This window comes from Artibeus jamaicensis, unplaced genomic scaffold, assembly GCF_021234435.1.
Source record: "Artibeus jamaicensis isolate MK-2021 breed Jamaican fruit bat unplaced genomic scaffold, CSHL_Jam_final scaffold_3151, whole genome shotgun sequence".
NCBI lineage: Eukaryota > Metazoa > Chordata > Mammalia > Chiroptera > Phyllostomidae > Artibeus > Artibeus jamaicensis.
The window spans coordinates 2,266,008-2,283,495 of record NW_026522037.1 but is presented as its reverse complement, the minus strand read 5'-3'; the positions used below and the strand labels follow the sequence as shown (position 1 = coordinate 2,283,495).

Below are 17,488 nucleotides of genomic sequence, written 5' to 3'. Positions count from 1 at the left end.
CGCTGGCACCCCACCCAGGTACTAAATTGTTGACTGGAAGTTCCTCAGGGTATGACGTGGGAAGAAAAATAATGATTGCTGTTTTCGGCTGACGAGCCTACTGGGAACGGCAGAACCCAGAGCACTGCTATTTATAGGTCTGGGGGCTGGGGATGGAATCCGAGGGTAAAATCACTTGTCTTGCCGGCCCCTCTAGTGATGCGGACAAAACGGTCTCTGAAAGAAAGGCTGGGGCCTACAGCCTTTTCTGTCTCTGTGCCTGCGGCCCCCCACCCTTCCTCTCTTCTGGTCCGCAATGTCCTGTCTCCCTGTCTGTGGACCTGCCATCCTTGGGAACTTAAACTTTGACTTCTTCGGGTTCATTTGGGCCTTTTCAGGGAAAGAGTCCCAGGACCCTGCCGCCCTCTGGTGGCCACCGAGGGCAGCTCAACACTTCATTTTTGTCCAGTGAATGTGCAAAGCTATTCAACCCTGGAGTTCAAAGATGTGTTTTGCTCACCTGTCCAAGAGCCCGGTGTTGGATACAAGAATGAATAAAAGTCAGGTCTTGCCCCATGAGCCGCTTCCAGTTGAGGGAGAGGGGGAGAGGGGCAGAAACCTGTTCATTCCTTTGTTTACTCCTTTAACAGATATTTACTGAGCACCTACTTTTATGGGGCATGAATCCTAGTGTATGTTAAATGCACAAATGGTGACAAAGAGGTAATGAGGTAGAGAGCGGCCACAGGGGTGGCTGTCCAGACAACGGGCAGGAGGCAGCAGTGGAGAGGGGTGTTGCGCAGCGGGTGGTGCCAGTAGGCAAACACCACAGGGCAAGTGTTTTAGGGAAAGTAGACAGCAAGGAGAGCTGCTTCGGAGGAGGGGATGGGCTGAGTGTTTGAGAGCAGAGTCTGGGGCTGCAGCTCCAGGGCAGAGAGCAGCTGGGCAGTCATGGGGGCCTGGGAAGCCACATTTTCTACAGTTTAGCTCCAGGAGTCACACTGCCATTGTGATGGCATCTTATTGGCTACACCGTCCAGCCCCACTTAACAAGGCAAGGGACCCCACAGGGGTGTGAGAACCAGAAGGTTTGACTCCTGGGGACCATCTTGGAAGCTGGCTACCATATAAGTAACAATTAATCTGAATCTTAATGAGTAGAAATCGGCCAGGTGATAAAGTTGGTGTGATGGGCTGAACTGCGTCTACCCCAAATCTGCACATTGAGGTCCTAACCCCCAATAACTCAGGATGCCACTGTGCCTGGAGATGGGGCTTTGAAAGAAGGATTACGTTAGACTGAGGTCATTCGGGCGGGTGCTGATCCAACATAATCAGTGTCCTTGTAAGAAGAAGAGATTAGGACACAGAGGGACAACCCGGTGAGGACACAGGGAAAACACAGCTGTCTACAAGCCAAGGAGAGAAACTGACCCTGCTGGCTGGCACCTCGATCCTCAACTTCTAGCCTCCAAGAGTCTTTGGTCAAGTCCGGTTGCCAAAGCCCCCGGTGTGTGATATTTCCTTATGGCAGCTGGAGCTGACCGACGCAGCTGGGAAAGGAGTTTCAAGGCCGAGAGAACGGCCTGAGCAAAGGTGCAGAGGAGTGAGGCTGTGGGGCAACACCAGAGAGGTGGCGGGACTAGATCCTAAAGGTTGGGGTGGTGGGGAGTGGGGGAAGCAAACGCTTTCTGTAAAGGGACAGGTAGCAAATTAACCTCTGTGGGCCTGGAGGTTCTGTTGCAAGAAAACAGTTGTAGGCGAAATGGAAACAAATGCACATAGCTGTGCTCCAATAAAACTTTATTTATAAAAACAGCAGTTCAGGTTTGGTCCACAGGTCATAGTTTGCCAACCCTTGCTTAAGAGGGGTGTGTGTGTGGGGGAAGGGCTGATGAGCCTGAATCAGGCTGAGAAATATTATACCTCACAAGGAAAACCCAGACCTCTGCCGTCCCCCTGATATTTGCTTATGCAGGGTCTGGGTGACGGGCGGTTGGGTATGGATATGGGGAGCCCCATAAAGGTTCCTGTGTGCATGTGGGGAGCCCTTCAACAGGAATTATTTAATCACACGGTCCCAGGCTCAATTCTTGGCTCTATCTCTAGCTGACCTCTCTGAGCCTCTATTTCCTCAGCTGTAAAGGGGGAGTAGCCATCTGTCTCAGAGGGATGATGGGAGCTGTATGTAAATGAGATGACCTAGGGAAAGCCCCTAGCATAGGGGTGGCATATAATAGGTGATCAATAAATGTCTGTTCCCTCTTCCCACCTTCCCTTAGCAAATATGGGGTTTACGCTGCCATAGCTTCCAACCCAAAGGGTCAGAATTCTGCATCTTTATATCCGAGACCACTTGATGCCCCCCAGGTCTAGACGGGGACCATAGTGGGACAAGAGGGCCTCTCTGTGAGAAGTCTTTCTCCAAGGTGAAACCCCAGTCAGAGGGCCAGTGCCAAAGGGAGGTCCGAGGACACCAGCTTCTTTTAAAACACGGTCACCCAAGGAGGGTGGCTGGGCCAGAGCCCTGGAGCTGACCCGGCCCCGCCCAGACCAGTTTTGCATCGTTTTCAGCAGAAGGGTGCCATGATCTTATCTGTCATTTACACTCTGGCTGCTGGGTGGGAGACAGATTGTAGGGGAGATGGAACCAGCCACCCTCATCTCCTTTTCAGGCCTTGGATGTTTATATATTGGGCTCCTGCTTCTGGTAAGCTCTTGCCTCAGCCTGCTTGCTCCCTTCTTTTCTTGGCCCCGTCCAATGCAGACTAATAGGTGGGGATAGAACACAGCCAGCCCACTTGTCCTCCCAGAGCCCAGGCTAGCACTTGGCACCTGAGCTTAGCCCCGGCTCCGCCCCTCCTGCCGAGGCCCCGTCCCTTGAACTGAAAAAGGGGTGCATTGCACAGCCACACCTCTCTAAAACTAGCCCCGCCCCGTGTTGGAAACCACGCCTCTTCTGTCGAGGCCACGCCCACACAATTAATTGGCTGGCAAGTGGCGCCAGTGCCCAGCTCAACCCCTCACCAGCTCCACCCTTTCCCTTGAGGCCCGCCCCCTGGAGGACTCGACCCTGTTTATTGGGTGGCCGGCAGAAAGAGCCAGTACCCTGCCCCACTCTTCTTGAGGTCGGCCCCTCCCCTTGAAGCCCCGCCCCGAAGAAGCCCCGCCTCAGGGCCCACCTCCTTGAGGCCCCGCCTCGCCCGTCCGTTGAGCTGCCGGCAGGAGGCGCCTCTCGGGTCACTCAGGGGCTCAGGGTAACGGCGGGTGTGGGAGCCACGCGGGACCACTGCGGCGGCAGGCTGAGCTGAAGGTGAGTGCTGGGTGCGCGAGGAGAGGCGATGGACGTGGGGCGCTTCGCGGCAGCCAGAGCTCCTGGGTCTGGAGGCCGAGCGAGCCAGGAGGCCGCGGGACGGGAGCTCGGGCAGCAGGGCCCTCACGGGGTATCTCCCGGGCCTCCTAGGCAAGGCTTGTCCTGTTGCCATGGAAACAGGCCGGCTCTCGGGGCCCAGTGTGGCATTTGGCATCGGGACCTGAAGGCTGGCCATTCGGGTGAGGACTGCCCAGTCTTTGGGTTACGGGGGTCTGCTGTGGCCACTGCCTCCTGGACCTTGGCTCTCCGACGCAGAGGCGCCCCAGGTCTTAGTCTCCGCCGGTTCTTTGGAGGGGAGTCTGGCAGCGTGGGCGCCGAGGGGAGAAGGGAGCCGGAGTCTTATCCCTTTCTCCAGGGTCTGCGTGACATGCCCCCACTCCTCCCTCCCTCAGCCCGTCCTGGTTTTCCTGTTCACACAGTGGCGCGTTCCCCACTCGTGTGCCAGCTGAAAGCACTGTCTCCCAGCTATTTCTGTACTATTTCCAACCCCTGGACAAATTCTGCATCTAAGCAAACAGATGCTGAGCTGGAGCTCCTAGGGCTCGTGGAAGGAGCTGGCTTATTTCCCATCAGGGAGCCCTTGGTGGGGCCCGGCGGAGCTGCAGACCCGCCGGCTCAGGCCCCAGCACCCCGTCAAGTGTTTGGTTAATCTGAATGGCTGAAAAGAATTCTCCAAGTCCCTGGTGATTACAGGTGTCTCCGGTTAGCACGGGCCACCTCTTGTGCATTCCAGAGAGGAGCCAGTTCCTTAATCCCATTGGCAGAAAAACATCAGTCCAGTCTCAAGAGGCTAGCATGTCAGGTTAAATCTGATTAAATTATTTTGTGTGGAAAAGCATCGCAGGGGCTGGAGCTGTGGAGGCAGGATTTATGGACAGTGGAGATAAAGCAGAGCCTGCAAGCCTCCCCCCCTCCTTTCCTGTCCTGGTGGAAACTCTAATGCGTTCCACATTGTGGCGCTGGACCGGCCACGTCCTCCGCCCAGTTCGTCAGCTGCCTGCTGACCCCGCTCTGTGCACCCGCTGGTGTGACTCGAGCTTGTTTTCATCAGAACTTGGACTCTTCCCTGAGAACGAGACCAAACACAGTCTCTAAGAGGAGCAACGGCCAGCGTCCTACGCCCCTGGGCCCGTGTTCCCCCAAGTCAGGGAAAGAGGGGAGATCTGAGCAGGAAAGGAAAAGGCAGGTCACGCACCACTCCCCAGACCAGCTCCACTTCCTCGGGAGTGCTCCACTCTCTAGGGTATTCCTCCCTTCTTGCCCTTTCTAAGAAACATGTCTGCCCCATTGGAACAGATAGGCCGTGTCTGCATTCGGTGATTGTGAAGGAAGGTGATGAGTGGACAAGTGAGCGTCTGTGGTTCTTCTCTGAAATGGCCACAGAGAATGACCACGAGGAGAACGAGCTTCCTGATAAAGCAGATCAGGGTCTGTGTTTCCTGCGGCTTCTTGGGGCTTGAGGAGGAGTTAGCGAAGGGGTTCAGTTCCCCTCCTCCGATGTTTTCTTCCCTCTCTTCCTGACATGGCTGACTTTGCCTCAGAATCCAGCACTAGGGACTGCTGGAAAAGGGGGGGGGGGCTCGCTTCCTAGGCCCTGGGAGCGGACAAGCAGCTGTGTAGCTGTAATTTTTCATGTCTTTTTTATTAAAGCAGAACTGTATTAGTTTTAGATGTTACAGAACCTAGATCCCCCTTGGCACAAAATAGCAATTCCCTTCCCCTTTGCGTCTGGGCTTTTTAAGCTCCTGTGCTCTCCTCATGGCTTTTCCTTGATGGTTTCTGTAGTTTTCGGCATCATATTTAAATTTACACTCAGACACTATCTTGAAAGGCAGAGGCTTGAGTCATGAGTTGCTGCTTCGGGTTTAGGTTGGGACCCTGGAGCTCTGCCTGGAGGAGGGCCCAGTAAGGCAAGTTTTTGGAGGGGGGCAGGTCCTGTGAGTGGGGCGCCAGGTGCTGGAGGTGTCAGAGGCTGGCTTGTGCCTTTCAGAAGGCGGGTCCGGAGCTGCCGATGTGGCATGCAAAGCCGTGCACTTGTCACGCGCGTGCTCTTGGAAATGCTTTGCTGTAAACAAAGTTGAAATCTTTGACAGGCACAGGTGAGGCTGCCCTAGGATTTGACAAGGGGGAGGAGAAACGAAGCCTTTCATATACGCATTCCTTTACAGCTTCACTCGAGGCCAGAGAGAGCCTCACGTGCTCATTCTGCTTAGGACGCTTGACTGATTTTGGCAGGTCACGTCCTCAGAGGGTGGTTCACAACGAAAGCATTGCTGTGGTCAAGTGTGAGCAGCAGACTGCCAGACCTGGGAGCATCCCTGCACCACCCCCCCCCCCCGAAAGCCTTTTCCAGCCCACGGAGCCCTGAGTGAGCTGGGACTGTGGGTGTTGACATTGATCAGAGTGGCAGGTGCCCAATGCTGCCAGGTTCTCACTGGGACCTAGGCACTGTTTCCAGAGGCTTCTAGAGAATGGGCTTTTCTTCTTTGGTCTGTCTGCTCTCGTCACTGGAGGACAGAGCCCACGCGTGGGGGTGCTGTGTCCCCCGCAGACTTGGTGCAGAGCAGAGGCGGTTTCCTTTGCCACGCCTCCTGCTCCCACAGAGCTCCGGGGAGCCCGATAAGCTGCTTCTTCAGAACCGAGGCCCATGGAGCACTGCGTGCACTGGAATGATGGTCGGATGAGTCACCAAGGCGCCCAGGAGCTGTTTCCGCACTTCCCCACCACAACAGCATGCGGGGCCAGACAGGGCCTGGAAGCCAGACGGATGGACGGACACAGTGGGTGGAATGCACACATTCCAGTCACGCCTTCCCCAGTTCTAGAAGAGCCCTTTGTGTCCACTGTGGCCGTGTGGACATTCCAGCACTGCTGTCCCAGGGACACGGAGCCTCCAGGCCAGGACTGCCCATCGCCCGCTTTCCTTGTCCCACTCGGGTTTGCGACGAGTCTCCTGTTACAGGCTGCGGCAGGGGAGGGGGAGAGGTTGGATGCAGGGAGATCAGGCGTTTCGCAGGCTCCACTGCTTACGACTTCTTCTTGGGTGCGATGTGGTGGGTGGCGGGTTGCCTCGGGGACGTGGGTCACCCTGCCAGGACTCTGCAAGTACAGCCCATGGCCTTGCTGCTTTCTGGCTGCGCCCTGCCGTGTACGTGAGCCTAGCACTTGGCAGGGATGTTGGCACTGGACAGTGAGTGTGCCCTCTTTTTGGTGACTTCATCAGCTTTCTAGTAGTAGCTTGGCTTGAAGGGCACTCGAGCCGGTTCACACCTGCATTGTGCTCTGTGGTCCCACTGTGGCGACTGGGCTGAGGGCGGCAGATCTGCTGCTCTGATGGGGCACCGGGGCCGGATGGCCGTGAAGTCGGGTACAGTGCCCATGCACCTCATTTGCTGTGCTGTTCCTGGCTCAGCGCTGACCTGCCTTGTCTCTCCCCCAGGACACGGCTGCTTCCCTGCCGCTGGCCGAGCCCGCCACCCTCGCCCATGACGACGAGCCCACCATGTTCTATGGCACCCACTTCATCATGTCTCCACCCACCAAGAGCAAGCTGAAGCGGCAGGGCCAGCTGCTGTCCAGCGTGCTGTCCCGGACACTGAGCTACAAGTACCGCGACCTGGACACCACCTTCACCGCCTTGGGTGCCAGCGATGACCCCGCGGAGCTCTCCACCCAGCTCTCAGCGCCCGGGGTCTTGAAGGTGTTTGGGGACAGCGTCTGCATGGGCACCCACTACAAGAGTGTGCTGGCCACCGGCACATCCAGTGCCCAGGAGCTGGTGAAAGAGGCCTTGGAGCGCTACGCCCTGAGCCCCGAGTGTGCCAGTCAGTACGTGCTGTGTGACGTGGTGGGCCAGGCCGGTGACTCCGGGCGGCAGTGGCAGGCTGAATGCTTTCGGGTGTTCGGGGACAATGAGAAGCCCCTCTTGATTCAGGAATTATGGAAACCTCGAGAAGGCTTGTCCCGGAGGTTTGAGCTGAGAAAGAGGTCAGATGTGGAAGAGCTGGCAGCCAAGGACGTGGACACCATGACGGCAGGTGGGCAGGAGACTCGGGGTGCAGTGGCTGGTCAGGGGAGGGCAGAGAGGCAAAGGAGAGTCTGGTGAGGGGCAGAGACGTGTCTGCTCTGCTCGGGTGGGGCCTCTGTCTCGTGTTTGAGGACATCATCTTTCATTCCCCACTTTCGTGGTGGCCTCCTGGAGGCTGGTGTGCTTGGTGCCTGCGATACCGAGGGTGCTGCAGGCAGACTCTTCGTCCTGAGTAAGAGTCATTGTCCCTGTCTAGCTACCCCGTCATTAGCTGCAGAGACACCGTGTCCAGGGTGGTGTGGGCACATCACAGAAAATCCCGTGCCTGAGGCCCTGGGTGACACTTAGGAGCAACCCAATGAGAAGATGAAGAAGCCGGTCTCCAGGGCTGCAGGATGCATTGGGGTGTGCACGGGCCTGTGGGTGCCAGGCAGTGGGGGCTGTGCTGGGGGAGGTCCAGCCATTGTGCACGTGAGGCACACAGACAGCAGCAGCAGCTCTGGGCCCCGGATGTGGGGCCGGGAGTCTCTGGGGCCTGTGGCCACTGCTCTGGGTCTGGCTGTTATTCAGTTGGTGGGAAGAATTGATTATCTTAATAGGTAAATGAAACAAAAATAACTTCTCAAATGTCAGAAGACTCTTAGCTGTATCTCAGATCATGTTTGATGTTTTCTTAGTGTCCCCTAGAAAAGGGTGACTTTATGTGAGCAAGTGGCCTTGTCTTATGTGGCCCAGAGTGGAGGGACAGTAAGTGGTCTCAGGAGACCCGTCACTTGGTTTTGTGACTTTCCAGGGTGGAAAGGGGCCTTCGAGCTCTCGCAGATGAGCTGTACGTGTCCCCGAGGTGTTATGATGGCCTTTCTTCTAGTTTTGCCTCTGGGGTGAGCACAGAGCCCACCAGGCCCCTTAGTGGTGGGGAGACAGCGGTGTGTGGGCAAGTGGGACTCCCAGGGGTTGATCTCCGTCTGGCCTGGCGTCACCCAGAGACAGCTGTGCCCCAGCTGCGGCGGCCCACCGCCGCCTTAGGCAGATGCTTGTCTCTTCGGGCCCCAGTCCAGGGCCGCAGTCCAGGTCCCGACGTGGAGAATGGGGTTTGTGCAGTAGGGCACACAGCACCGGCACGGTGCTCAGGAAGTGCCCCAGGTGGCGACAGTGTTACTGCCGACACTTCCTGCGCTGGTGAAAGTCCGTCTTATAGACTGCTGGTGTCTGGCCCAGGGTGGGGCGGGGCCTGTGGCAGGGAGCAGGGTTTATCGCTGACATGTTATGGTTCTGGCACATGGAGTGATAAAAAGCAAGCCGACGTGGAGGATGTTGTTGTTGTTTTAAGTCCTTCAGACCTGACTCCTGTACCCCATAAGCCCTAGCATCGTAGGTTTGGCATCTTGTCCCAACCCCTCATTCTGGTTGACGTCCCGAAAGGCCAGGTGTGGGTGTGGGTGAGGGGCCAGTGTCCATGTGAGGCCGTTGTCCTGCCCCCTGTTTTCTCTGCTGCAAAGAGCACATGTGCCTGGGCCAGCCCTGCCTGTCCTGAAGGTCACTGGGCCCTGGGCACCTGGGCGGGTCCTGGGATAGCCTGCTCCATGCTGCACGGCTGCTTCCTGGATGGGGACCCTGGGGGCCAGATGCCACCTGTGGGGAGTGGGACTTGGTCCTCTGCTAACCGACCCCTTTATTCCCGACCCCTTTTACAGCCGTTGGGGCAAGAGAAGGCCTGTTGCTCACAGCCTATTCAACCTGGTGGTTTTGCAAAGCCTTCCAAATAAAGAGTCCATTGAGCAAGCCTGGCCTCGCTGACACACTTCTCTGGCGGACGGCGGGTTGGGTTACCTGCCCGGAGCAGGCCTCCCACCCCAGGGAGGCGGCCTTACTTCGTGGCCTGCTACTCAGGGTGTAGTCTGGGGCGTCCATGCCTCCCGACCTTGCCAACCCCCTTGCCGGTGACAGTGAAGCGGCGTGGTGATTGAGATGGTGTTCCAGGGCGGGCGCGCTTGCTCCTGTCATCAGAGGCACGTGTGGGCCGGCCTGGTGCCGGCCGGGGCCACGTAGGACAGATGCCCACGGCACAGAGCCCTGCTCCGAAGCCTGGCCGGGGTCCCAGACCTCTGAATTAGCGCCTTCACTTGGTCCTGTGACACGTGGGTCTGTGATGTAGGGATGTGAGTGCACACTCACACGTGGGGCGCGCAGCCCGCACACACTCTGGTCCGAGCAACAGGGGCTGTGCTGCAGCGTCTGTGCATTTGCAGGTGGTCGTCGTGTGGCCCTGGATGCTGTTCTGACACCTCCTCACCGTCTCACAGGAGTCCCACCGAGAGGGAGCTGACACCTCATCTGTCCCTCTGCTTGAAACCTGCTCAGGGGCCGATAGGCGGCCCAGGGTCCCCGTGCCATCCTCACTGACAGTGGGGGCCACAGAGAGACCCAAAACCACTGTGGAGGCGAGGCGTGAAGAGGGTGCCGGCCCCGGCCGGTGGCTGTGTATGCCGTGTGATGAGAAAGGGTCTCGGCTCATCTGTGTGCCCTGGGAGGGGCCTTTGGTCCCTCCTTCTAACACTTGTTCCCTAGTGAGCAGACAGTGGCAAGGGGAAGGACCGCAATGTGCACCTTGTCTGTGTGTGCACGCACGAGTGAGTGTGTATGTGAATTAACACCAGCCTTCCTGAACACTGGCTTGGTAATTTTCACTATTTCAGTCATTGTCCCCACAGCACAGGACTCCCTGCTTGTTAGCGCCTGGGGTGTGCTGGTCACGCTGGTTTCGGAGGTGGCCTTTAGCCAAAGTCCATGGCATGCTTTGGAGCAGCGCTGAGGAGCAGCTGGGTGTGGGTGCCGGGAGCCCCCACGGCCAGGTCTCCTGCACACGGCCTGGCATTCCCCGGGAGACTCAAGTGGGAACGTGGGCGTGCCAGATGCTTCCCAGGGCACTGCCAGCGGGATCCAGCCCACCCCCCTTCACCATTTGGGCCACTGTTGTGCGCTCAGGCACTTTGGTGTTTGTTTTCCATAAATATTACCTTTTCACAGCTGCCACTTCCCCTGATTTCCAGAGGATCAAAATATTGTGCATCAGCTCTGGGAGAGCCGAGGCCCGTGTAGGTGGGGCTGCAAAGTGCCTCTTACTGCCTTTTCCCAGGAGGCGGGTACTCGGCCCAGTGCCATGTGGAGAGGGCTCTGGATGCTGTCACTGAGATAAAGGCGATAAGCTCCTGCAGGGAGGGGGCCCTCACCAGGCCATGTGGTTTTCATCAGCAGCTGGGGGAGGGCAGGAGAAGGGTTTACTTTGCTTCCAGGATGGGAGAGGGGTCGAGGCCGCATTTCTCAGCCTTGGCCCATTTGGGCCAGTAGTTCTTTTCTGTGGGGCAAAGGATGTTTAGCAGCGCCCCCTCTGCTTCTACCCCTAGAGGCAGTGCACCTCGACCAGTGGCGGCAGCCGATAGTTTCTGAGGGCAGAGTCCTGAGCCTGCCTCGCCCTGGCCTGGGAACCACTGGTGTGGACCCAGCGGCCTGGACTCAGTTTGGATGAGCTCAGTTTCAGCCACACCTAGTGCCTCGCCTTTGGGGCCAGTGGTCATATGCCCTGTGACCATGAGGCCACACTGCCCCTCCTGCGGCACGCTCTGAGGGTCTGAGAAAGCCCAGTGTCCTGAGAAGGGTGACACGTGGAGCTTCTTTTTTGGCACCCATGGATGCCTTTCTGTGTGGCCTTCTGGGGCCACAGAGGGGTTGTGTCAGTGGGCTCCTGGCAGGCAGGGCCTGCTTTGCTTTGGGTGCCCTCTTTGGAGAAAGGTCAGCTGACAGTGTTTCGAAAGCCACTGCAGCTTGAGGCTCTCTCTGCAGGTCACACAGTTCCAGGGACACCTTTGCATCAGCCACTGAAGGCTGGGACTCACTGCCCTTCAAATGTCTGTGTGGCATCTGGCATATAGTAGGTGCTCATTGAAAGCCCTGGTGAAGGGCTGATGTCACAGGGAAGAGGAGGCTCCGCTCGGCTTTCCTGTGCATCCTGGACTCTGGAGCTGGAGTCTGTTTTCTTCGCAGTGGATCTGGGACAGGGGAGGGCGGCAAGCCGATGGCGTAGCTGTCCACTTCTGCGAGTTGTGGCTTCAGTGACCAGGGATACGCTGCTCTGGCACCTGACAGTGCAACCAGCCAGCCTCCCCTCTCTTCTAAGCTCAGCTGAGTGGCTGGTGGTGGCAAAGGTGTCATCTCTGATGTCACACACACTTTGGGTGTGTGTTTGTCTTCCTACCTTGACATCACAGACGGGCAGACAAGGCCTGACCCCTGGTGACTGATAGGGATGTTCAGGCTCCATTGCTAATGGTGTGCCTCGAACTTGGTTCTCCCCTGCCCCCCAGCTTGCGTGGTCAATTTCTTTTGATTTTTTTTTCGTGCTATGAATCTGAGTTTTAATCATTTATGTCAGGTTCGGGGAGGCGATCTTTGTTTTTTTCTCCTTTTATTTAGGAGTAACTCCCTCCTGAGTCTTGAGTAAGACTTCTTGTCACTGTGACAAGATGACTCAATGACACAGTCAATGTGGAGAATGTCTACTTTGTGTGGTTTGGTGAAAAGCAGAACAACCCCCACCTTTTTAACCGGTCTGAAACTAGAAAAGTAATTGAACTTAAAAGCCATTTAAGAATTTTTAATTCAACAACGTCATAAAGTTCAATGGTTAGTTGCTGACAGCCAGTTTCATGCTTCGAGTCACTGCTTAGTTTTTAAAAAATTCATAGCCTTTGGTTTCACATAGACATGCAGAGTCGGAAGGAGGCTTAACAGCCTGTTCTCCCAGGTGGGCGGTGCTCACGTGGGGCCTGGCTGGCAGCACCACCCACCTGGGGAGACTTCCGGCCATGGTGGTGCACAGTGAGCCTCCGGAGGGAGGTGCTCATGCTCACCGTGGAAAACACGGTGGGAGACCAGAGCTGGACACACTCTCTGCTCTTTGTAACTGTGAAACTTGTTTAGTACTGAGAGCCGTGTAAGAAGGAGACATAAAGCCTTGGACCTAACGGGGTGGGGCGCTGGAAGCAAGACCCCCAAATATTGCCTGGACCCTTGAGGGCGGCACATTGAACTTAAGGATGGAGTGAGAGGAATCTGCTACCGGTCAAAGGAAGTAATGAAGACTTACTTTCCTGGACCTGGGCTCCGGGTGGGAAAACTAAAGACTCTTCCCTGGAACTGGAAACCACTCTTCCTCTCATGTGTGTTTGGAGTTTAAAGCTGGGCTGCTTCTGTGGTCTGGATAACCCCTGGATAAGAAATTAAATTGCAGTGTCGGTAATTTGATGGAGTCCAAGGACATCTGAGAGAAACAAAGCTCATCCTCTTTGGAAGGACACGCCTTCTTCACACAGGCATCCCAAGCCTTGCCAGAGATGAGCTCATAATCCAAAGTTACAAGACCCATGAAATGATGTTACTCTAAATGAGTCAGGAGAAAAACAACAAATCAGATTGAATCACATTCTCAAGAACATTAGGAACTGGGACCATTATATAATATTGAGTAACTAAACGTGTTTAAAATGTTTAAAGAAATAAGAGGGAGGGGAAAAAACAGGTGAGAAAGAGTGTCATCTAAAAAGGCAGGACACCACTGTCCGGTTAGCTCAGTTGGTTAGAGCGTGGTGCTAATAAAAAGGCAGGGAAAGTTTGGAAAAGAACAAGATAATGCTTCTGGTAATAGAAATATCAGCATTTAAATGGATATTTCAGTGAAGGCTTCAGCAGCGATTAAATAAAACTGAAGAGAGTAGAGAACCGAGAGGCAGATCTCCCATCACCCTGAAAGAAACACGGGCCATGAGACATAGAGAACAGAATGAGAAGGCCTGTCCCGGGTCTGCCTGAAGAGAATCAAGAGAACGGTGGGAAGAGCATATTCCAAGGACACGCCTGAAAATGTTACGGACATCACAAATTGAAAAGTGTGAAACACAGGATATCCTGTGTAAGATAAACAAAAAGGAATTTACCCCTTGACACCTGGTGGTGGTATTGCAGGTGTGAAAATAAAGGAAACCACACTCAAAATGGAGTTGGGAAGTCCTGGGGGAGCTCTCCCACGCTACCACTCACCTTATTTTGCATATTTTCCTCCAGTAGGAGGAGCTGCCCTTGCCTTCAGGACAGCAAGAAGCTTACTCCACTACAGTAGGACAAAGGAGGGTTGTCCTTTTGCCTAGCAACAGACCCAGCCAATGAAAAACTGCCATGACTCAGCCAATGGGAAGTCATTACACTTCCAACTGCCACTCCTGGCTACCTCCAATGAACACTTTGTTTATAGTCCCTCCTCCCCCTTTCCCGCTTTTTCTCTCAGAGTTCCCCTCCTTTGTCCTCCAGACTTGCCTGTGGTTTGCTATAGCGTGGACATCTGGAATTGTATTTCCGCTGCCAACCTGAATAAAGTTATTTTTGTGGGCAAAATAACTGGCTATTTTATTTTTAACATTGATATAGGACACTGAGGACAGAGGTTTTTACAGCTGCCAAAAATAAAAGCCAGGCGGGCAGCAGGTTAGCCTGATTGCAGACTTCGCAACAGGAATGTAGAAACCAGCAGACAGCAGCTGAGACCTTGAGAGCAAGACAACAAAACTGCCCAGCTGGAGGTGCCAGTCTGGCTAAACTTTTATCCGGGCACCAGCCACAGAGGCCTCAGCTGGTGCTGCTGCTCCCCAGCAGACTCTTGTTGTAAAGGGATTTCTAAAGGATGGGCTTTAGGTGGAAGGCCAACTGAAGATGCCCCTGGAGCGGAAGTAGATCTGAGGTGTAAGAAGAAATGGTGAACAAAGAAACACATGGTAGGTCAAGGTAAATGCAGAAAACAGTAAAAAAGCCAAAAACCAAAACCCACCTCCCCAAGCTTGAAGGCTGAAACACTAACCCTGTGGCAGACCCCTGGAAACTACAACTCCCGTGAGGCTCTGCATGGCACGCATGCGCCTTTGCCTGCGGTGTGCGTGGCAGTTCTAGAACGTAGCGTCGAGGGCCAGGGCGCCATGTTGGGGCCCAGGGGACAGCGGAGAGACGCTTGAACCGGCGGGAGCGGGTCAGACCTGGAAGGAGCCCCGCCCCTCCCGCCTCGGCGGATCATGACCCGGGCAGCGGCCAAGGAGGTCGCGGTGGCGGGGAACGTGGCGTGGCTGGGCCAGCGCTAGAGATGATGCCGTTTCCGGTGACAACCCCAGGATCACAACAGACCCCACCGTCCCCCAAGCTCTATGGCATCTCCTCCCCCATCAGTTTAGCTGCCCCCAAGGAGACAGACTGCATACTTACTCAGAAATTAATTGAAACCCTGAAGCCCTTCGGGGTTTTGGAAGAGGAAGAGGAACTGCAGCGCAGGATTTTAATTTTGGAAAAATTAAATAATCTGGTAAAGGAATGGATACGAGAAATCAGCGAAAGCAAAAGTCTCCCGCCAGCTGTCATTGAAAATGTTGGAGGCAAAATCTTTACCTTCGGCTCTTACCGATTAGGAGTGCACACAAAAGGTGCCGACATAGATGCGCTGTGCGTTGCACCGAGACATGTCGACCGAAGTGACTTTTTCACCTCCTTCTATGATAAATTGAAACTACACGAAGAAGTAAAAGATTTAAGGGCTGTTGAGGAGGCATTTGTGCCAGTTATCAGACTGTGTTTTGATGGGATAGAGATAGATATTTTGTTTGCAAGATTAGCACTGCAGACTATTCCAGAAGATTTGGACCTGAGAGATGACAGTCTGCTTAAAAATTTAGATATTAGATGCATAAGAAGCCTTAATGGTTGCCGGGTAACGGATGAAATATTACACCTGGTACCAAACATTGACAACTTCAGGTTAACTCTCAGAGCTATCAAACTATGGGCCAAGTGCCACAACATCTATTCTAATATATTAGGTTTCCTAGGAGGTGTTTCCTGGGCCATGCTAGTAGCAAGAACTTGCCAGCTCTACCCAAATGCTGTAGCATCAACTCTTGTACGTAAATTTTTCTTGGTATTTTCTGAATGGGAGTGGCCAAATCCAGTGCTCCTAAAAGAGCCCGAAGAACGAAATCTGAATTTGCCTGTGTGGGACCCAAGAGTAAATCCCAGTGATAGGTACCATCTGATGCCCATAATCACACCAGCTTACCCACAGCAGAACTCCACGTACAATGTGTCTGTTTCAACGAGGATGGTCATGATTGAGGAGTTTAAACAAGGGCTTGCTATCACACACGAGATTTTGCTGAGTAAGGCAGAGTGGTCCAAGCTTTTTGACGCTCCGAGTTTCTTTCAGAAGTATAAGCATTACATTGTTCTCCTAGCGAGTGCACCGACAGAAAAACAGCACCTGGAATGGGTGGGCTTGGTGGAGTCAAAGATCAGAATCCTGGTCGGGAGTCTGGAGAAGAATGAATTTATCACGCTGGCACATGTGAATCCTCAGTCATTTCCAGCACCCAAAGAAAATCCTGACAAGGAAGAGTTTTGTACAATGTGGGTGATTGGGTTAGTGTTGAAAAAGCCAGAAAGTTCTGACATGCTCAGTATTGATCTCACCTATGACATCCAGTCTTTCACTGACACAGTTTATAGGCAAGCGATAAACAGTAAGATGTTTGAGATGGATATGAAAATTGATGCAATGCATTTAAGAAAAAAGGAACTTCATCAGCTACTACCTAATCATGTGCTTCAGAAGAAAACACATTCTGCGGAAGATGTCAGATTGACAGCCTTGAATGACAGCAGTCTTGACTTGTCTGCAACCAGTGAGAACAGCATGGCTGCCATGAAGGCTGGCACTGTCACTGGCACCTGTCAGGGCAGGAACAGTCCCACACTGGCTGTAGTGGCAGCGTCTGTGACCAACATGCAAGTTACTGAAGTGTCCTTGCAGCAAGTGAGTCCTGGTGAGGACGCCCGGGGTGCACTGAGTGAAAGCGTGCCTCAGACAGCCCCCCAGGCAGTCATTTCTCCTCCACCAAAGCCCTCGATCACTAGAGTTGTTTCTTCAACGCTTTTGGTAAACCACCCACCCAGGCCTTCAGGGAGCACAGCAACAAACATAGCTAATCCTATCATTGGAGTCTAGAGGACATTCTCACCTCATAACGAAGAAGGACCAAGGAAGCCAGAACAGAAAAGAGACAGTACAACTCAGTTTGGAACTAACCAGGCAGCAGCTTCTCTGTTGGCCTGGCAGGAGACATCCAGGACAGACCTTTCCAGTATCCCTGCCCTCTCTGCAAATCCTATTCCTGTTATCAAGAATTCAATAAAACAGATTGAACTGATAAAAACAATCTTAAGGGTCTGTGAATAATATCTGCCAGCCTGATCTGTTGTCTTCAAATGCTAAAAGAGAATGAAGGGAGCTAAAAGAGAATGAAGAGAATGAACCTAGATAAGACTCAAAATAGATTTAAGCTTATTTGGTAACTTCCTTTGCTGGGCCAGTCTTGGTCAGACGTCCAGGTTAGTGCACGAAGCTAGACGTACCGTTATTAATGTGTCAGCAACAGTTGTATTAACTATTTCAAAGGATCACTTCCCTTAAAGAGAAAAGAGAGCCCTCCAGCTACACGCACTACATCCAGATTTGTGTCTGGTGCATTGTTGGGGAACTTTGCAGTCCAAATTGGCCTCTGATATCCTTATGTTGATGTACTGTATTTATATTATTATTAGAAAGTGGAACTAATTTTAGATTTTTAAGCTTGATGAATTTTAGTTTTTTCCTAAAGAGTTTTCCCCCATTATCAGTCTCCAAATTGGATACTGCTGTGCAGTGGTATACTGTACTTTGGAAAAAGTGTAAAAATACATCTAGCTCACTCCCTGTGAGGTAGCTGTTACTTTTCAGAATGAAAATGTCAGCTCTTAGGAGATATACTTGACATTGGAAGAGTGATTAGTAAATCTTTGCTTTGGATGGGACATGGTCAAGAAATGATGTGTCATCTTTATTCTGTAGAACTGTCGTTATGGAGTGTACGACTGATGATCTTGCTGCTAACGAAGCTCCGTGTTCTCTTGTCCTTAGTCATTTGTCCCCAAACACAGTAGCCTTCCTGCTTCCCACCTCTTCTCTTTGCTTGTGTGCACTGGTGTGC

At 53.6% G+C, this 17,488-nt stretch overlaps 2 protein-coding genes across 6 annotated transcripts in view; both read left to right on the top strand.

Annotated features, from left to right (window-relative positions):
• The first annotated feature begins 4 nt into the window (after positions 1-4).
• RADIL (Rap associating with DIL domain) overlaps positions 5-17,488 on the top strand; it is a 41,719-nt gene continuing 24,235 nt past the window's right edge. For 2 of the 5 annotated variants that reach the window (XM_053656996.1, XM_037137929.2), the window contains exons 1-2: positions 1,363-1,575; positions 6,792-7,389. In XM_053656996.1, the coding sequence (XP_053512971.1) occupies positions 6,855-7,389 (535 nt within the window). In that variant the 5' untranslated portion in view covers positions 1,363-1,575; positions 6,792-6,854. Of the gene's footprint in view, positions 19-1,362; positions 1,576-3,204; positions 3,293-6,791; positions 7,390-17,488 lie in introns of those variants that run through there. The other 3 variants (XM_037137930.2, XM_037137928.2, XM_053656997.1) reach the window with 2 other exon arrangements.
• On the top strand, positions 14,560-16,467 carry PAPOLB (poly(A) polymerase beta). The gene has a single exon (XM_037137933.2). The coding sequence runs from the start codon at positions 14,560-14,562 to the stop codon at positions 16,465-16,467; it is 1,908 nt and encodes a 635-aa protein (XP_036993828.2).